Source organism: Malaclemys terrapin, chromosome 9 (genome assembly GCF_027887155.1).
Source record: "Malaclemys terrapin pileata isolate rMalTer1 chromosome 9, rMalTer1.hap1, whole genome shotgun sequence".
In the NCBI taxonomy this organism is placed as follows: domain Eukaryota; kingdom Metazoa; phylum Chordata; order Testudines; family Emydidae; genus Malaclemys; species Malaclemys terrapin.
The window spans coordinates 23,002,683-23,024,078 of NC_071513.1; the positions used below are offsets into that span (position 1 = coordinate 23,002,683).

At 45.9% G+C, this 21,396-nt stretch overlaps 1 protein-coding gene across 1 annotated transcript in view; it reads right to left on the reverse strand.

Moving 5' to 3' along the window:
- The window catches only part of LOC128843696 (rho GTPase-activating protein 20-like), a 64,057-nt gene that overhangs the window by 11,016 nt on the left and 31,645 nt on the right, over positions 1-21,396 (reverse strand). The window contains exons 3-9 of the mRNA XM_054040734.1: positions 15,486-15,656; positions 14,717-14,866; positions 12,744-12,785; positions 7,334-7,418; positions 6,534-6,611; positions 5,298-5,364; positions 162-350 (exon numbers count right to left, since the gene is read on the reverse strand). Of these exons, the coding sequence (XP_053896709.1) occupies positions 162-350; positions 5,298-5,364; positions 6,534-6,611; positions 7,334-7,418; positions 12,744-12,785; positions 14,717-14,866; positions 15,486-15,656 (782 nt within the window). The remainder of the gene's footprint in view (positions 1-161; positions 351-5,297; positions 5,365-6,533; positions 6,612-7,333; positions 7,419-12,743; positions 12,786-14,716; positions 14,867-15,485; positions 15,657-21,396) is intronic.

Genomic DNA, 21,396 nt, shown 5'->3' on the forward strand with positions numbered 1-21,396 from the left:
GGCTCCGATTTATGAAGGACAAAATCAACCCTCCTTTCACTGCAGATATAGTCAAGCTGAGAGTAGCTCTCTAAAATAAAAACACAATGCAACAGAAAGTCAGCAACTGCCACAGGGAGAGCTCCCAAGTCCTTTGAAGGGACACACATCCAGGCTCTCACCTCTCCTCAGCTGCCTTGGAGCTTGGGGTCTGGGTTTCAGGATGAACTGACACTGCCTGTCCTTGGGAAGCTGATCCAGGATGGTATCCTCCGTCCCATCAGCTAGGAGTGTGTTGTTGTTGGTTCCTTGGTGCTGGTCAACAGAGTCTCGGAGGCAGCTCAGTATGATGCTGAAAGGATGCTCATGACCTGTTGCGACAAGAGCCACAGAAAGACCAGGTGAGGCTGCAGAACTCATGAATTTCACGCTGTGAAAGCAATTAGGGGACCCGGTTTGGTTTGTAGTGGTCAGACATCCACATCTCACAACTTCCACAGCAGTGAGTTGGTGGCAATCTCATCAGAGAGCCCAAGGACTGAATGGGCCATGGAGACTGAGCCCTGCTATTACTCCTTGATGTGCTTTCCTCTAGGTCAGAGGTGAGGTGCACTGCTGAGTGGCAAGGATTTGGGGAAGCCAATTGGCTCTGCTGTGCCAATGCTGCACATGCTCCGGGGTAAAGAGAAAAGTTTGACTGAAGAGGGGTTCAGCCTAGAACCTTGCACGAGCACCAGTGTTCGCTCTATTTTTTCCCATGCATGTGCAGAATGAATTTTGTTATGTGCACCAATATGGAGGTGATGTGTGACATATCACCTCCATATTGGTGCACATAACAAAATTCGTGTGGTGGAGGTGGGGCTGAGGGGTTCGGAGTATGGGCAGAGGGTTGAGGTGCAGAGGGGGAAGGGGGGATGAGGGCTCTGGCTGGGGGTGAAGGCTCTGGGGGTGGGGCCGGGGATGAAGGGTTTGGGGTGCAGGCTGCACCGGGGCTACAGCGGGGAGAGAGGACTCCCCCCAGCTCTCTCTCCCCGCAGCAGCTCCTGAGCTGGGGCAGATAGGTGCCTCTCCCTGCCACGGTAGCTCCAGGGCTGGGGCTGCAGGATAGGCGCCTCTCCTCCGGCTGCAGCAGCTCCGGGGCGGGGCTGGGGGAGGGGCACCTCTCCCCACTGTGGCAGGTCTGGGGCCGGGGGAAGGCATCTCTCTTCACCGCAGCCAAGTGCCTGCGCAGGGCTTAATAGGCTGCTGCATGGCTATGCAGCTTAGAGGGAACTTAGACGAGCACGACATTCACTAGGGGAAAAGAAATCTAAGGAAAAAAGGAGAAGGATAAAAGTGAAGGTTCAGTTGCTTTTGCAGATGTGAGAAGTTGCCTGGAAGAACACAGACAGAAGTGTAAAGATCAATGCAGCAACTCTTAGATTTAAAATGATATTTTGGAAGGATATGCTGGATGGCCTCACTAGGCATTCATGCCTCAGCCTTCCCAAATCTGAATACAGAGGAACACATTATTATTAAGATTTGAATTACAGTAGTGCTTAGAGGCCCATTGTGCTAGGCACTGCACAAAATGCATAGTGAGAAATGATCCCTGTTGTGAAGAGTTTACTGTTTAAATGTAACCCACACACCTCCTGGGTGTGGTGTTCTGTCCCATCAAGTGACACTGAGACCACTTAGAGAGAGATTAATGAGTCTACTTTACAGCCCTAGCTAAGAGCCATATGGCTTGAAGCTCATGCATTTAGCTTCAGCAGCCCAGGTTGGATCCTGCCTGCTGATGACCGGGGTCTGTTGGAGTTACATGAACAGACAGGATGGACAAGGGTGGGAGGGAAAACAGAGAGGCAAAGTGACTTGTCCAAGGTCACACAGCTGGCCAGTAGCAGAGCTGGGAATAGACCCCCCTTCTCTCCTGACTCCCAGACCAGTGCACTATCTACTAAACACGCACCCCTCTCTGAGTCACCCATTCTCAGCTTGTTTGTTTGTAGTGGCAGTGGAAAGTTTACTTTAAAACCTTCCTGGATTTGGTAATTCATTATAATACTGGCCATTGGAGATACGAAAAAGGTTCCTGAAGGATGGTGGCTGACTCTTGCTGCGTGTGTGAGCACATGTGTCTGTATGCACTGAAGGGTGGGGAGAATTGTTTTCTTAATAGTTTCACATTATCAGATGTGAATACAATCTCATTTGGAAAGACAATATAATTTTATTTACTTTAAACAGACACCAAAGGGACATGCATCAAGCTTGATCCATCTACCTTTGGGCACACATCTGTATTTTTATCAGGGTGTCACTATTTACATCCCCCCCAACCACTCCATAAATATGTCAGGACTGTTTTTAAAATCGATCAATCAATCAAAAGCCACCAGCTCAATCTTCATTAGCCACCCTAGATAACACTCTACGTGCACACCTCTATGTAACAAACCAGAATGTGTGTCCCTCTACTCACAAGCTACCCTACAACAGCAATCCAGTGTGTGAATTCCTGTGCTCAGGAGGTATTCTGCAATCAACCAACTGGTGTACATAGCCTATACTAATGTTCACTATGCTGTGCTCACACACTGTTTACTTTAAACAGACACCAAAGGGACATGCATCAAGCTTGATCCGTCTACCTTTGGGCACACATCTGTGTTTTTATGGGGGTACATATCCTATACTAACATTCACTACCCTGTGCTCACACACTACCCTACAATAAAAATCCAGCAGGTGCTTCCCTTCACTAATGACCATAACAAATAAGCATGCTCTGACAGCACTTGCGAGAAACACCAACAATGACAAACCAATGTGTGCTGCTAAGTGCTCATAAACAACCCTACAATACAATTTTATGATGACAACAAGCTCTTAAGAGCAAGCCTACAAAAACAAACCAGTGTGTTCAAACCCTAGAGGAGAATTAATCCAGAAAGGAAACCACATCTCAATTTCAGCAACAGTGGGAAAGTCACTATTTTTTAAAATGACGAAATACACATTAGAGAGATAAGGTGGGTGAGGTAATATATTTTATTGGACCAGCTTTTGTTCAAGCTTTCAAGCTACACAAAGCTCTTCTTCAGGTCTGGGAAATGAAGAAGAGCTCAGTGTAGCTTGAAAGTTCGTCTCTCTCACCAGCAGAAGTTGTTCCAATAAACAGTATTACCTCACCCACCTTGTCTCTCTAATATCCTGGGACCAATATTTCTGCAACTACGCTGCATAAGAAATACATTTTGACAGGCATCACTGGAAGCTGACTGTGTATCCAAGTGCAAAACGTGTCCATTGGAGTATCACTCGAGCCATTACATGTTATGGTTGAACCTCAAAAGATTTAGCCTAGGTAGCTAATCATCAGTTCAGCCCTCAGGGTATTGGTCAAAATATTGGGCGTGATGCTTGGATCTTAAAAAGTTCTGTTCAGATATGCAACTCGCAGTTTAGATCAGTGCTTCTCAAAGCCGGTCCGCCACTTGTTCAGGGAAAGCCCCTGGCAGGCCGGGCCGGTTTGTTTACCTGCCGCATCCGCAGGTTCGGCCGATCGCGGCTCCCACTGGCCGCAGCTCACCGCTCCAGGGCAATGGGGGCTGTGGGAAGCGGTGCAGGCCGAGGGATGTGCTGGCCGCCCTTCCCGCAGCCCCCATTGGCCTGGAGCGGTGAACCGCGGACAGTGGGAGCCGCGATCGGCCGAACCCGCGGATTTGGCAGGTAAACAAACCGGCCTGGGCCGCCAGGGGCTTTCCCTGAACAAGCAGTGGCTCGACTTTGAGAAGCACTGGTTTAGATGCTTCAGAGCAACTTTGATCAGGACATTGTGTAACACACAATAACACAGAGTGATTCTTTGTTCCCTCCCCATTGCTAGATCACATATAGAATTCTGATTGTGTTTACGAGAGTAGCACAAGGGCAGCCTGTCTCTTTCAAAAGGATCAGTACTTCATAGCTCTGGTCATGTTAAAAGTATCAGGAGGACAGTGTACCTTCTGGTATTTTGGGGATTCTGGTCTCTGACAGGAACTGCAAAGATTTGAACATATATTAAAATAAAACTTAAAACAAATAACCAAAGTTTTTTGAACTTCAGAAAAAGTTCAGGTTGGGTTTGATTCTTATTTTATCCAAATGGCCCTTCCCTAAATATGATTCTATCACAGCGTCATACATAATAATAGAATTTGTTATGAATTGCTATGGGAAAGATTGGAAAGACTTGTTTCATACACTTTGCCAAAGTAAATACCCTGTCTAATTTTAATTGTACATTTAATCTTACTTCACTGTCTTGTTTTTGCCAATGATGCAAATATGAAAAAAATATTTTTTTTGCAAACTTCAGCTTCGGTACTTTCTAAGATTAATGCCTGGAATTAATAAGACAAAACACTGTGTTTTATTTTGTTTGGTGGTGATGAGTTTCTGAAATCATCTCACGTAAAGCCCTGATAGTGCCCTGGCTCTGAAACCCCAATATGCACATTTATTTTCCTTCCAACCTCCCAAAGTTTTTATAATCTAAACAGAAATTGTAAAAAAAAGGAACTTTTCAAATAAACAATTTGCAAAGGACATTTCCCAAAATGCCCTGTGTCTCCTTGTGAGATCGGTTTCAGATTAGAGTGGGTATTCAGACTAAAGCAACACAAAAAGCCTTGTGAAATGAACCCTCTACTTAATGGGCTATGACCTCTTGCCTGAAAAACAATTTCTTTAAATCTGAGCTGGACTGCTTTGAAAAATAAATATCAAACAAGAAAGATTAATACTTTGGGCTCTTGATAGCAGGCTTAAACGTCACCAACAAATACATTTTAAAACACTTCTTCCTTCACTTACCTACCTGCCAAGACCTGCTTCCCCTGCAAAATTGAAAGCCATTGCTACCATCTAACGCAACATGCTACATGCAGCCCTTGTTATTCTTTAGGTTTTAGGGTGTGATTTGCTCCCCAAGAAGTCAATAATAGCTGACGACACTCAGGACCTAGTGGGAGATGCTCAGCCCTGATTGATAGAGTCCAATCTGGCAAGTCCTGTGTGTGTATGTGGAACAACCAACTGAAAGTGGTAGACAGATGCCAAGAACTCACGCCCAGGGGTGCACAGCATTTCTTAACAATGGATTGTGAGTGCAACAACAGATCTTTAAAGAGTCAGCATGCAGGTTGAGATGGATTTTGCAAAGAGACAGAGATGTTTCCTTTATTCAGTGACCAACATTATTATCATCATCATCATCACTGACTTGCTACATCAGCACCTACATGCTGGCATACCTAAATGAAAAATGGAAATGTTCTTACCAATAAGGGGATAAGCAGGGTCATCCTTTCCTGATATCACCCAGAGGTGGTAGTCACTTGGTCTACCCTGTGGATTGAGGAACAGAAGGGAAAAATATAAAAGGGGGCCACGGACTGAAAAGAAGGACTGGAGCAGCTGGACACAGCACACAAAACAACTGGAAGAGGTAACAGTGGAACAGGCCAAGAGTCAGGAAATGAATAGCTGTAAACATCTGGGAAAACAACCTTGTTATAAGCTCTCAGAATCTGTTTGTCTGACATGCAGAGGAAGGTGAAAGGTTCAGGAGAGGGAGAGAAAGGTAATCAGAAGGATGAAAACAAACTAGGGTTTCCCCAACATTCACATAGAAGGCTCAGATTCAGGAAGTCTTCTGACATATTGATCAGACATCATCACTCAATTCCAAGACTCCTCAGGAATGGTGGCAGTTACTGGCTACAAAGGGGTGAGTGCGTACGAGCTTCAAGTTCAGAAGGTTTCTATGTTTTGCCTTGACTGACATGTCAGGTTACAAATATTGCTATTCAAGTTCACACAGACACAAGTATTTGCAATCTCCCATCAGCTTGCATAATGAAGTGCAAGCAGGCTTGCATAATATTTTGTGTTCACTCATTATGCAAGTTGAAGAAAGAGATAAAATATTCATTTCTGCCTTAGATTGCAAGCTCTCTGAGGCAAGGAACATGACTAGCTATGGATATGTAAAGTTGCATGTTAATTTATGACACCATAGAAATGATTTTCTTTAATAATTAGTAAGAAATGAGGCGTCACATAAATGTATAGTCAATGTGTTGCACAGCTACCCTTGGCATTAATCTATTGGGATGTTGTTTTGCCTCTCTTCAATATTGTGATGGACGGCTATTGTTAGCAAAGGCTCAGCTGATAGTAGCAATGATTTGTTCAGTAATTTCACAGCTTTATTCATAACTGTTTGGAGATTCCTGGCCAAGATCAGCTCTGGTAGAAGTGGATATAAGTCTCTGGAAATCAATGGAGTTGCATCTACTTACACAAATTTGGTCCATTACATGGATGTGTGTTTTTATAAAGCTTTATATCTGCACAAACATATTCTCTGTAGTCTGGAGAATACTAGTGTTCTAATGGTTAGAGCCAGTCATTGTCCATTTTTACCAGACTCCACCATATCTGTACCATACTGTAAAACAGATGTTGCCAACTTTCCAACAGAATATCTGGCAGGATGTGCAGTGGCTACTTACAGGAAGTCCAAGCTGATTAGCTGTCTTCTTGATCACATTGTCTGCCGTTTCTGTGTTGGACACATTTATTGTAGTGGTCTAGGCAAGGAAGACAAAGAGTACTTAGAAAGCTAATGGGCTGGAAATGGCGAGGGTTGAGGTTTGGTAACATTGTCACATGGCTTGAAAATCAAGGCAAGATGCTACTTTCTTGTCACCTGTTTAGGCAGGGTAGTGTCTGACATTGCCAAACATGAAGCAACGATAACACTATGAAGGTTAGGGTTTTACCACTAATTTATTAGCTTGATAATACACTGGTATTTTTATTAGATGTGGAAGATTTGGACCAACCTGGGAATACAGTAGGATCATTCCTAAGCACAATTATATTACAATGGAACAACAAAGCTCACCACCTCCTTTCTATCACTTTTCTAACACGGCACACAAAAGTAACACAATGGAAATGCAAACCACAGAATCCCAGTGGGACTCATGAAATGCACGCCACAAAACAGCTGATTGGGAAGTGCGGGGAGGGAGGGGGAGGCGCTGATCGGCGGGGCTGCCAGTGGGCAGGAGACACTGGGAGCGGGGGGGGGAAGGGCGGGTAATGGGGGGCTGCTGATGTATTACTGTGGCTCTTTGGCAATGTACATTGATAAATTCTGGCTCCTTTTCAGGCTCAGGTTGGCCACCCCTGGCCTAGCTACTTTAGCAAGGATGCTGGATACATTATCAGCATAACAGCCTCCCCATACCCACTCCAGATCTCCATGCAGTGTTGGTCTGATGAGTGGGTTCTCGGTTTTACTCACAGAAGTACAGTTGTCAGCATCCAGAAAGAGGATTTGGACCGGTAGGTTTTTTGGATATTCATTCTGTTTCATCTCATTGATTTGCCTGAAAATCAGGGGATGGAAAAAACAGAAACAATCAAATCAAAACAGAGTTTGAGAAAATAACTACAGCAAATGCATCTTAACACCCAACGAGGCAACTATCAAAAAGTGACCTCTTCAAGTTGAGGGTGTTGGTTAATCCCACAACAGGAGATCCCAATCGATGCTAACCTCATAGAGAATGGATTGGATATGACAAAAATCAGAATATATTGTGGATTATTTGGAGAATAGAGGTGATCTAAGAGTTTCAACTGCCTCTAGGACAGTTGGGGACATTCTTTGGACTATCTGGGCCAAAATCTGCTCTCAACAGAAGGAGCATAAGTGACCATGCTACTGGAGAGGAGATCTCAGCCTCCTGCTTGGGAAGTCAGTGCCTATGAGCAAGGAATTGAGAGGAAACAAGGCCTATTGTATTGAGACAAATTGGTTTAGAAGATTTGTTCAATCCTAGAAGCCCCATTATATCCACCCATCCATCTGCCCATCTGTGTTCTAAGGGGCTTTTTCTATATAGTCATGGATTCATAGAAGTGATGGGCTGAAAGGGATCTCGAGAACTCAACAAGTCCAGCCCCATGTCCTGAGGTAGGACCAAGTAAACCTAGACCACCCTTGACCTGTGTTTGTCTATCCTATTCTTAAAAACCTCCAGTGATGGGGATTCCACAACCTCCCTTGGGAGCCTATTCCAGAGCTAAAGTACCCTTATAGTTTGAAAGTTTTCCCTAATATCTAACCTGAAGCTCCCTTGCTGCAAATTAAGCCCACTACTTCTTGTTCTACATTCAATGGACAAGGAAAACAATTGATTTCTGTCTTCTTGATAACAGCCATTAACATATTTGAAAACTGTTATCAGGTCCCCCACATAGTATTTTTTTTCAAAACTAAACATGACCAGTTTCTTAACCTTTCCTCATAGGTCAGGTTTTCTAAACCCTTTATTATTTTTGTTGCTCTCCTCTGGACTCACTCCAATTTGTCCACATCTTTCCTAAAGTGTGGTGCCCAGAATTGAACATAGTACTACAGCTGAGGCCTCAGCATTGCCAACTAGAGTGGGACAGTTATCTTGTGTCTTATATACAACATTACTGTAATATACCCCAGAATAATATTAGCCTTTTTCACAGCTATATCACATTATTGACTCATATTCAGTGTGATCCACTATTACCCCCAGATCCTTTTCAGCAATACTACTGCTTAGCCAGTTATTCCCCATTTTGAAGTTTTTCATTTGATTTTTCCTTCCTAAGTGAAGTACTTTTCATTTGTCTTTCCTAAATATCATCTTGTTGATTTCAGACCAATTCTCTAATTTGTCAAGGTTGTTTTTAATGCTAAACCTGCCCTCCAAAGCATTTGCAACCCCTCCCAGCTTGGTGTCATCTGCAAATTTTATAAGCATACTCTCCACTCCATTACCCAGGTCATTAATGAAAACATTGACTAATACCAGGACTGATCCCTGTGGTACCCCACTTGATGCATCCTCCCAATTTGATAACAACTCTTTGAGTCTGGTCTTTCAACCAGTTGTGCAAGCACCTTATAGAACTTTCATCTAGACCATATTTCCCTAGTTGGCTTATAAGAATGTCATGTGAGACTGTGGCAAAACCTTAGTAAAATCAAGATATATCATGTCTATTGCTTTTCCACTATCCGCTAGGTCAGTAGCCCTGTCAAAGAAGGAAATTAGGTTGGTTTGGCATGATTTGTTCTTGACAAATCCTTGCTGGCTATTCCTTATAGCCCTATTGTCCCTTAGAGACTTACAAATTGATTGTTTAATTTGTTCCAATATCTTCTAGTATCAAAGTTAAGTTTTCTATGTGACACGTTGGAGGGACACAAAGGGGAACAACAGCTAAAGGGGGGCACATGACCTCCCATGTGACCTGCACGTTAAGGACAGCTACATTATTCTGTTGCCTCTGTCCCATTGATGACTGGAGATAATTTTTAAGTCTTCTGATGCTGGAGAATAAGTTCAGGATGATACAGGTACAGTGAGAAGGACATTTGCGGTACTCTGGAAACATAATGCTGCAAATGACTCCAAGATCTCTTTCTTGATGGGTAACAGCTAATTTAGGCACCATCATTTTGTATGTATTGTTGGGATTATATTTTGCTATGTGCATTACGTTGCATTTAACATTGAATTTCATCTGCCATTTTGTTGCCAAGTTACCCAATTTTGTGTGATCCCTTTGTAACTCTTTGCAGTCTGTTTTGGACTTAACTATCTTGAATAATTTTGTGTCATCTGCAAACTTTGCCATCTCACTGTTTACCCATTTTTGCAGATCATTTATGAATATGTTGAACAGCACTGATCCCAAACCAGTGCAGACCCCTGGGGACACCTCTATTTACTTCTCTTCATTCTGAAAATGGATCATTTATTCCTACCCTCTGTTTCTTGTCTTTTATCTGGGAATGTTTTCAGGATCATCTAACAATCCTTAATTAAACTTAATGACAAGCCTTTTGTTATCTTAATCACCGTGCCTCTGTTTATAAACAAACTCCCTGCTCCAAGGGCAGAAGGTGTTAACAGCACAGAACTCATCACATTCCACACTCAAGCTCTGACTCCTGGGTGCTGCTGGCCCCTTGCCCCCCTCCCTCCCCCAGGTGATTGGGGAGGGGCAGGTGCCCCTTCGCCTCTCCCCTTCCCATGTCTCCCCTCTCCATTTGCCTGGGACCTCACCCATCTTCCATGGGAAGATAATTGTTAACGGTTCTAAGGTTGCTTCAGCTAGTTCCTCAAGAATTGTAGGATGAATTTCATCCAGCCCTGCCAACTGGAATACATCTAATGTATCTAAATATTCTTAACATGTTCTTTCCCTACTTTGGCTTGCCTTTCTTCCCCCTTGTTGATAATATTAATTATGTTGAGTATATGGTCACTATTACATTTTTTTAGTGAAGTCTGAAGCAAAATAGGCATTAAACATCTCTGCCCTCTTGATGTCATCAGTTATTAGCCCTTCTTCCCCACTAAGTAGAGGACCTACCTTTTTCTTTGTCTTTTTCTTGCTCCTAATAACCCCATCTTATTGCCTTTTATATCAAATGATGGGGTCTAAATTAGCTGTTACCACTCAAGAAAGAGATCTTGGAGTCATTGTGGATAGTTCTCTGAAAACATCCGCTCAATGTGCTGCAGCAGTCAAAAAAGTGAACAGAATGCTGGGAATAATTAAGAAAGGGATAGGACAGAAAAATATCATGTTGCCTCTATATAAATCCATGGTATGCCCACATCTTGAATACTGTATGCAGATGTAGTCGCCCCATCTCAAAAAAGATATATTGGAATTGGAAAAGGTTCAGAAAAGGGCAACAAAAATGATTAGGAGTATGGAACGGGTTCCGTATGAGGAGAGATTAATAAGACTGGGACTTTTCAGCTTGGAAAAGAGACATCTAAGTGGAGATATGATTGAGGTCTATAAAATCATGACTGGTGTAGAGAAAGTAGATAAGGAAGTGTTGTTTACTACTTCTAATAACACAAGAACTAGGGGTCACCAAATGAAATTAATAGGCAGCAGGTTTAAAACAAATAAAAGGAAGTATTTCTTCACACACCGCACAGTCAACCTGTGGAACTCCTTGCCAGAGGAAGTTGTGAAGGCCAAGACCATAACAGGGTTAAAAAAAGAACTAGATAAATTCATGGAGGATAGTTCCATCAATGGCTATTAGCCAGAATAGGTAGGAATTGTATCCCTAGCCTCTATTTGCCAGAAGCTGGGAATGAGTGACAGGGGATGGATCACTTGATGATTACCTGTTCTGTTCATTCCCTTTGGGGCACCTTGGAAAACAGGATACTGGGCTAGATGGACTTTTGGTCTGACCCAGTAGGGCCATTCTTATGTTCTTATGTCTTTCATGTCCTTTGCTAGATGTAATTCATTGTGTGCCTTAGCCTTTCTGATTTTGTCCCTATATGGTTGTGCTATTCTTTTGTATTCCTCTTTAGCAATTTGTCCATGTTTCAACTTTTTGTTGGATTCCTTTTCAATTTTCAGGTCATTAAAGAGCTTCTGATGGAACCATATAGGCCTCTTATTCTTCTTCCTTTTTTTACATTGGAATAGTTGGCAGTTGTGTGTTTAATATTGTCTCTTTGGGAAACTGCCATGTCTCTTAAACTCTTAATACCTTAAATTTTCTTCCCATGAGACCTTATACCAGTTCTCTGAATTTGTTAAAGTTTCCTTTTTTGAAGACCAGTTGTCCTTATTGTGATGCTGTCACTCCTTCCTTTCTTTTGAATCATGACATTTATCATTTCATGATCACTTTCACCCAAATTGCCTTCCATATGCAGATTTGCAACCAATTCCCCCTGTTGTTCAGAATCAAGTCTAAAATGGCTAGCCTCCAGGTTATTTTTTGCCATTTTCGAAACAAAAAAGTTGTCCCACTACATTTATTAGAAATTTTGTGTTTTGCCATATTACTTTTCCAACAGATGTCCCCCATTATTACCAGGTCATGTGTTTTAGATATTTGTGTTATTTGTTCTATAAATACCTTATTAACCTCCTCTTCCTTATTTGGTGATTTATAGTAGACTCCTACCATGATATCACCCCTATTTTCCCCTCTTTAATCTTTATCCAGAGCCTTTCAACTGGTCTGCCTCTCGCTTCTTTCTAGATCTCTGAACAAGTGCATATATTCTGGATGTATAAGGCAACACCTCCTCCCTTTTTTCCCTGTCTGTCCTATCTGTACAAGCTATATTCTTCTATACCAATATTCCAATCATGAGATTTCTCTCACCAAGTCTCTGTGATACCAGTGAAGTCATAATTTAGCTTATGTACTAATCCTTCTAGCTCTTTCTGTTTATTGCCCATATTCCTTGCACTTGTGTATAGACATCTAAGATGTTGAGCAGGTTCCCCCATGGGTTTCCCTCTTGTTGCTCCTATAACCCTACTGTAATTTGTCATTCCCTCTCCTCCCTCCCCCAATATCTAGCTCTCTGTTAAGGTTGCCTTTTTTATGCTTACCTGTGGGCTTTTGTCATCTGCCCTTTTGAGTCTCATGTAATAGCTAAAGGCTCACACTGTAACCCAGATTCTCTTACTGGCCCCCTTCTCCCTTCACAGATCACATGAAGGCAGAGGCTGCTGACAAGGGATTTTCAAATGCATAAAAGGCAATTAGGAACCCATTGAAAGGCAATGGGAGTGGGGTATCTAGCATCTAAACTCTCCCCCTAGCTGTTTATAAAGGATTATCAAGGGACAACATAGCAAGAGAGGAAGGATGCGACTCTTACCACAGTAATGTTGAGAGCCAGCGCTCCTTCTCTTCGGGTGAGCTGAGAAAAAAAAGAGAGGCAAAATATTAAATAATGGCTAAATGACTAATAGCGTTTGGAGACTCTACCAGGCTTTGCTTATATTTAGCCATAAGTCTCAGTTCCTTCCTGGAAGCCCTAGAACAAAAGTGCAGTCCTTTCCTGGTTCTGTTCTATTTTAACAAAAAGAAATAATAATAATAAAACCCCAAGAGCAGCCGAGCTGAACTAGATTTCCTGGCCAACCAAAGGGGTGTTCAGATAAGGAACAAATATCTTTCTGTGACGGAGTTAGCAAGTCATGTGTGTCTTTATTTTTTTGTAATGACCTTTAATTGATATTTTGTTTCTACTATCATTTCCTTTCCTATGCTTACAATTCCTAGAAGCCTTCGCTGGCAGTATTCGTCACTAATATCTCCACTGCTATGGTTTGAATAAAAAAAAGATCTATCCAGGTGACAGATGCCTGAGGCCTCCAGTGCAGGAATTGAATGCACATGGCATAATAAAGTGAAAAGCAGCATCCCCACTGTTCAGAGGGGATGAAACAACAAGTGTGAAATGAGTTGGTGGATCCCAATTCCTTTGCCACCAAGCCAGTTGTCCAAAGCACAAACATCAGCAGTACCTTAGCACTGACTAGCACTCCTTGCTGGCTATCAGCCAAAAGGCCCAGGATTGAATGGTCCATGGAGACCGAAATACCCTCTTATCCCTGCATGATTGGGACACACTGGTGGACAAAGGTGTGTGAAGGAAGCTTGCAATGTAGCTTCCCACACTGTACCAGGTGTGTGGCTCTCCAGGGCCGTCATTCTAGCATCTTTCACCCGCATGATTCACCTCTCCCTAATAATAAAATGTGGGCAGAAAAACAGCCGTAAGGGGCATACCCAAAGACGAAAATGCCATTCTCACTGAACAGCCTGGAGTTCTTTTCAGAAAGTGCCATATGGGCCCTGTTCCCGTTTGCTGTCAGGTTAGCAAGATGATCTTAATATGTGAATATTTACTCTGTATTTACCCTGCAAATGTTTTATTTTAAAATGGATTGGATGTTTTTAATGCACCAGGAAAACAAGTGTTGGTTGAAAGAACTCCTTCTCACAGGGAAGCAGAGATAAGGAGGGACAGGGGAAGAATTCATTGCACTCTTTAGGGTCCAGAGAACCGCACTGAACTGGCTAGTGTGCATATGCACCAGAGGCCTATCCTGAGTGGAATCAGAGCCACTCAATTGTGTGCCATAACCCCACTCCATCTAAGGTACTTACACAGCCGCCATTACCATTGTATCTGAGCAGCTCACAGTCTTTAGTGCATTTATCCTCACAACGTCCCTGTGAGGTACAGATGTACTATTAGGAGGAACTGAGGCCCAGAGAATCTAGAGGTGTGTCTACATAGCCAGCAGCAGCGAGCTCCCAGCCCGAGATGACAGACTTGGGCTAGTAGCTAGCACTCTGAAAATAGTTGTGTAGACAGGGCTTTGAAGTTGCAGTGGGGCTGAAGCTCAGGCTCGGAACCCAGCCCCCCGCCCCCAGGCTTCAGAGCCTGAGGTCCAGCCTGAGACACAACTTCAAAGCACTGTCTATACAGCTATTTTAGGGCACTAACCCAAATCTGTCGACCCAGGCTGGGAGGCTCATTGCTATGGGCTGTGTACACAAACCCTAAGTAACTTCCTGAAGATCACACAGGAAGGTTGTGGTAGAACCAGGACCTGAAGCTAGGTCTGGCACATCACCCCTGAATGATCCTTCTTCACTTTCACTGTGCTGCTAATAGTTAACAGAAATGCTTCTTCTTTAGCTCACTTCACGAGGGTCTGTATTTTTGGAACAGGGGCTCAGGGTTCTAGACTCTCTGTCATCATTTAGTTCTAACTATGCAGCATAGTGATAGCTGCGAGACTGCAATGCAGTGGGTTTGTTACTGTGCCATGATACCTGAAGGAGACAACAGAGTTGGTGGTAGGCCAGCCAATGACAAATGAATTCTCAGGGCTCATCTTTTTCTCGGACACTTCGTTGAGACAAGAACCTGTCCATACTTCACACAGGCGCACCTGCTTCTTCAGCTTCAAGCTGGAGGAGGACCTGGAATTCAAACCAGAGATTGCTTAGGCTAATGAGACTGGCTAGAGAGAGGCATAGCACATGTACAGCCCTCCTTGTCCATCTCCATTGATGCATCTGAACGGACATCTCAAGTATCCCGGTGCTGGGCCTCAATCTTACCAAACCATGTGCCATACCATGGTGGTTTTGTGATTCAGACAAATTACTACCACAAACAAGTAAACATTGTTGAGATCAGCTAAGCTATTTACCTATCAGCTAAGTAGGAACTGAAGAGAACTAGCCAAAAGGTGAGTTAATTTTCTGTCTTCTGCATGGAGCCCCCTTCACTCGATTTCCTCAGCACTGACAAGAATGCCATGTCACTTCTTCAAGGAGTCTCATGAAGCAAAGAGCAAACTTACTTAGTTCAGCTCATGTTGCTTGATGAAAATGCAGTGATAAATTCAGGGTAGACATTCCCAGCAGTGGCCAACACATTTCTGGGGGTGGAATGGGGAAGTTGCAAAATTTTAGAAGCCCCTTTAAAAATGCGGCTGTCCTGGTACCCTCATCCACAAATGCCCTTGATCCTGGCTCACACTGGCTACTAGGTGTATAGACATAACCCTTGTGTAGCTTGCCCACATTCTCTTACTTGGACTTGGCAATGACCAGCATGTCACTGAAGAGGAACAAATGTCTCTCCTGGGTCTGCAGTCCCATGGTAAGTTGTACCCTCTCATCCAAGATGAAAACAGAATTTGGGTTACTGAAAGCTCCGGTAGGTAGCCCATTGTCTGGGTGCGATGAGGAAAGAGTAATTTCCCTGGAAAAAAATCATTACATGAATTGTACAATTATTGCAACTCCTATAGACTTCGTTAATAACCCAATAGACTAATGTCTATTTCATTTCTTCTCACATAGGCTCAGACTCAGCTTAATGAAAGCTGTCTATATATTTTATACTAAATATGGAGGAAATCCTGAGGTCCTTACTCAGTTTTCACTTTATTCAGGCAAGAGCAGTGGTGAGCTGGAGCCGGTTCGCACGAACTGGTTGTTAAATTTTGAAGCAGTTTTAGAACTGGTTGTTAACCCGCTTCCCTGCGACGAGGGGGCACTGCGGCTTTGATGAGCTCCGGCCGGGAAGTGATGTAATTCCTCCTCCGGCCGCCAGGGGCGCTGCACTGCAGGAGCCATGTGGGCCACCGCCTGGCCTTGGGCACGGGCCCTGTTGCTGCTGCTGCTCCCCTGACCTCTGGCCCTGGGGCTCCCGCTGCTGCCTGGTGGGTCCTCGGCTGCTCTGCTGGGCCTGGGCTGCGTCCTGCTGCTCGGGCTGCTCCGAGCCGGTCTCCCCCTGAGTACCCGCTACCCTGTCTCCAGCCAGTCTCGCATCCCCTGCTTGCAGCCAGCTCCTGCCTTGCCCGCACCAGCCTCGCACCCCCTGCCGTGTCTCTAGCCAACCCCTGCCGCACCCTCCTGCCCGAAGCCAGCCAGCTCCGCACTCCTCTGTTTCCAGCCAACCCTTGCTGCACCCCCCCTGCGGCCCTGCCCGAAGCCAGCCAGCCCCACACCCTAGGGTTACCATTCGTCCGGATTCCCCCGGACATGTCCGGATTTTTGAACTAAAAATAGCGTCCGGGGGAATTTGTTAATGTCCGGACTTCCCTCCCCCCCCCCATGCAGAGCACGCGTGGCTAACAGGGCAGCCGGATGGTGCCACTTACATGTGGCTCCGACAGCGAGAGAGAGTCCCTCCTCCCCCTGCAGCAGAGCTCACTCACTCCCTGCATTCACCTCCGGCAGTCTGGAGCTCCTCCCCCGCTGCTGCCCAGCATACCGGAGAATGGCTCAGACTCAGCAAGCTCCCAGAGAGCCCTTAGGCGAACCGAAGGCCAACGACAAGGGAGCCAGGGGGTTGGAGAAGGGGCAGGGAGGTTCTGGGGGGGCAGTCAAGAGACGGGGGGGGGTCGGGAGTTCGGGGGGGGGCTTTCTGGGAGGTGTGTGGATAAGGTTTTGGGCAGTCAGGGTACAGGTAAGGGGGTAGGGTCCTGGGGGGCAGTTTGGGGGGGTCTTAGGAGGGGGCAGTTAGGGGACAAGAGGCAGGGAGGCTTAGGTAGGGGGTGGGGTTCTGGAGGGCAGTTAGGAGCAGGGGTCCCAGGAGGGGGCAGTCAGGGGACAAGGAGTGGGGGGGGGTTTGGGAGTTCTGGGGGGGACTGTCAGGGGGCAGGAGTGGGGAGAGGGATCGGAGCAGTAAGGGGACAGGGAGCAGAAGGGTTTAGATGGGTCGGGAGTTCTGGGGGAGGGCTGTCAGGGGGTGGGGAGTGGTTGGATGGGGCGTGGGAGTCCCAGGGGTCTGTCTGGGGGTGGGGGTGTGGATAAGGGTTGGAGCAGTCAGGGCACAGGTAGGGGGTAGGGTCCTAGGTGACCAATTAGGATGGGGGGAGGGTCTCCGGAGGGGGCAGTCAGGGGACAAGAGGCAGGGAGGCTTAGGTAGGGGGTGAAGTCTTGGTGGGGGCAGTTAGGGGACAAGGAGCGGGGGGGAGGGTTGGGAGTTCTGAGGGGGGGCGGGAAGTGGGTGGGGCAGGGGCGGGGGCAGGGCAGGACAGGGGCGGGGCTCCGCCTGTCCTCTTTTTTGCTTGATGAAATATGGTAACCCTACCACACCCCCTGTCTCCAGCCAGCTCCTGCCGCATCCCCTGCCCTGCCCGCAGCCAGCCCCTGCCGCACCCTCTGCCCTGTCTCCAGCCAGTCCCTGCCGCACCCCCCTGCCCAAAGCCAGCCAGCCCCGCACTTCTCTGTCTTCAACCAACCCCTGCTGCACCCCCCTGTGGCCCTGCCTGAAGCCAGCCAGCCCCACACACCCCTGTCTCCAGCCAGCCCTGCACCCCCCTGCCCTGCCTCCAGCCAGCCCCACACCCCCCGTCTCCAGCCAACCCCACACCCTCCGGTCTCCAGCCAGCTCCGCACCCCCTGCCCTGTCAACAGCTAGTCCCGTACCCCCTGCCTCCAGCTAGCCCTGCCCCACGCCCCTGTCTGCAGCCGGCCCCATGTCCACTGGTGCCCTGCAGTTCCCAGGGCAGTAACCCTGCACACCTGCTTCAATGAGGGGGGCAGGGAGCAGCTGGGAACCACACATGTGCACACACCCCCAGGGAGTGGCGGGGACCCACACATGTGAAACGGAGCTCATTTTTAGTTCAGGCCCATCTTTTTAAAAAAGAACTTTAGGTAGGGTTAACATACATCCGTATTTTCCCGGATATGTCAGGCTTTTTGATTCTTAAATCGCCATCTGGGAGGAAATTCCTCCTGGGAAAATACGGACGTATGGTAACCCTAATGGTACAAAAAATACATACTGTGGCACATCCCTTAAATCAGAACTTTTTATAGGGAACCAGTTGTTAAGATTTTGGCAGCTCATCACTGGGCAAGAGTACTGTTATCTGAGTAAAGATCTCAGATTGTGATCCTATAAGTGGAAAAGGGGCTGAGATCCATGCATGAGGTCACTCATCAGCAGGGAGTGCAGGCAAATTTGCAGTGTAGTTGATCAGTTCCATTTTTATCAATGCTAGTTCCATCCACACCAAATTGCTTGTCCGTGCCTGGGCTGTAGCAGGATGAATATTTACTGTGTATACTAGTCTAGTTCCATGCGCCTGATTCAGAGATCTAGCTATAATTTTATAAAAACACTTTGAAGGCTACTGATTAAAAGCGTTATATAAGAGTTAAGTATTATTGTTATTGTAATCCAACTATTTTTGTTGCTACTTTAGGCTGATTTGGGTGCAATATTTTGCCAAAGAAACAATGGCTGCTATATCTCTATTGCACTCAGCAGGCAGTTGCTGGGATTAAACTCGATTCCTTACTCATGCAAACAAGCAAAATGTAATAACGCCACCATCTTATTATTCTTTTCCCTTTCCATCTCAAAATTCTCAAGCATGAATTGCATATGCTCTCTCCTACTCCAGTGATTTAGTAATAAATGCAGCAATGGCACGTTGTGAAGAATGTCACAGAATCATCAGTAAGAGAGGTGGGACAGATCTTCATTCTCTGCTGCTACCCTAGCTGTAGTATGTGGGATTGCCTCTACTGAATATGCTCAAGTGCTCTGCCCAGACTGTCTGCAAGGTCGAAGCACCCTTGGTGGTGTGAGTACACAATCAGTCCTAGTTGGATTTATTAGTCTCATAGAAATGGTTGTAAATGTAAAGTTTTCAGGGAGATGGGCACAACAGGCCAGATTCTGCCATCTTTACTCCTGTTGAATAGTACCTTAGTGTGAGTGGTCCCAATACTGAACAAACCTTTGTACTTATAGGGTGAGATTTTCAACAGCCTAACTCTGCTGCCAATACTCAAGAGTAAAGCCGCTCACTGGCTTTAATGGGAGCAGGGCTAAGCCAACACGAACTGCTTTTGAAAATCCCACCCGCAGAGTCCCCGAACACCTGCATTCTTGCAGGCCGGAGTCTGTGGCTTGTCCCAGCCTGGCTCGCTTATGCTCACCGACAAGCACGTAAGCCTGTTGCCTCTACAAGTGAAAAGATCAGTTCACTTTAAAACATGCCTATGAAAGCTTCCCCTGTGTGACAGTGGAGCAGTGGAGACAGGAACACCAAACGATCTCAGCTGTGATTTCTTAATGCTGGAGAAGTTACAAGGTTTGGTAAACACAACAGAAGAGTAGCAACAACAAAATAAATAAATACAAAAAAAATTCACCAATGCTCTGGTGGCCCAAGTAGAGATGGCATTGTACCAGCTTCCTCTGAGGCAATACATCATGAGAAATGTTTAGAGCTTCCCTCCCCTTGCAAAGATGTTCTCCAGCCAAATAAAGTCAAGAATTTGTTTCTCTTTTTTGAGTCAGTGTGATATGGGGTGGGGTGGGGGGTGGAGGGGATGGTTGAGGGAGGGAAGCAAAAGCATTTCTGAGACCACATTACTTGGGCAAGAGACGTAGATGATGGTATTTCTGCCATTTATTTTAAACCACCCTAAAACATTGGCTTCTGTCTGAACATTTCACAAAAGCAGGACTTACTCCCAAGCAGTTAAATACAGGGCGAAAGGAAACTGCTGCTCTTGGAAAGGATTGCTTGGTGCAAAATGTAAATCACTTAAGTTTTTATCTTTTAAACAAATATTTATTTTAACTAAACAAATCACTGCAGCAATGTTATTTATGAGAGTGTTATCAGAACCAAACAGAGAAAGAGCATGACATTCCTTTATCTGTCGTCTAATTGTTACACTGTGCAGGGTGGGGAGAAACTGCCTGAGCTCTAAGGTGGTTATTCTCCCATCAAAGGGCTGTGAGGTTTGACTACTGTACAGCACTTGATATTTCAGCACAAGAGTTGGAAGGTCAGTTTGTTCATACTTGACTATAAACACTGGAAGTCTGGGTGCTTTATATCTGAAGAAACTAAAGTCAGTGTGGGCACTGGTTGGCTCCAGACCATGTAAGTGGGAAAGGGAGCTTTTCACATGAGGTCACCAGTTAATATATCGCCCAGGTTGGTAGCGAATGAAAACTGTTACCATCTGAAAAGTGACTTGTATGAAATTAGTCTAGAGAAGTCTGTCCAGTCCCTAGCAGAAATGTGCCCATAGCTCAAAATCAACCATTGTATTGACAACTTCAGCAGAGAAGGCGAGGACAGAATGGGTCACAAACACTGAATTCCCATCTCTCCCCTGGAGTGGCTGGGCATGGAAGCACATTGGTGGAATGGTACAGAGAGCTCGGGCTGCCCTTTTCCTCACTGTACCTGCTCTGAGCATAGGCGCCGACTGTGTGGGTGCTCTGGGGCTGGAGCACCCACAGGGAAAAATTAGTGGGTGCTCCTCACCCACCAGCAGCCAAGCTCCTCCCCCCTCTTCCCTTGAGCACGCTGTGTTCCTGCTCTCCCCCTTTCTCCCAGCACTTCTGCCCACCGCCAAACAGCTGTTTGGCAGTGCTCCAGGAGGGAGGGGGAGGAGCGGGGACACAGCATGCTCAAGGGGCCAGGGTGGGGACTTGGGGAAGGGGGTGAAATGGGGGTGGGGTGGAGGTGGAGCAGGGGTGGGAAGAGGCAGGGTGGACTTGGAATCTTGGGGTCTTGGGGGAAGGAGTGGAGTGGGGGCGGGGCCAAGGGCAAAGGGGGGATCGAGCTCCCACCATTGGAGCAGAAGTCAGCGCCTATGGCTCTGAGGATAACTAACCAGGGCTGCCAACCCACCCTCTCTCACAGCACCTGCATTCACTGCCAAAGCTTACGCCTTTGGTATCGCTGCCCATCCCTCCTCTCTTGTTGGGCGACTGAATAATTGTCTCTGTGTGTTCCTCTCATCCAGGTGCCATTTTGATTCTTCCCATTTTCTAGGTTTGATTAAGAGTTTCCAGACTCAAACCACTGCTTGTGATTATAGTGAAAGTCCCATGTGGGCCCTGACCCTGATCTCTCCTAAGCAAGTTGGCAATTGACTGCAGCAGGAGCAAGCCCAGCCCCGAAAGGGCTTCTCTGTATCAAGAGACTCTGTTTTGACACTTGCCAATG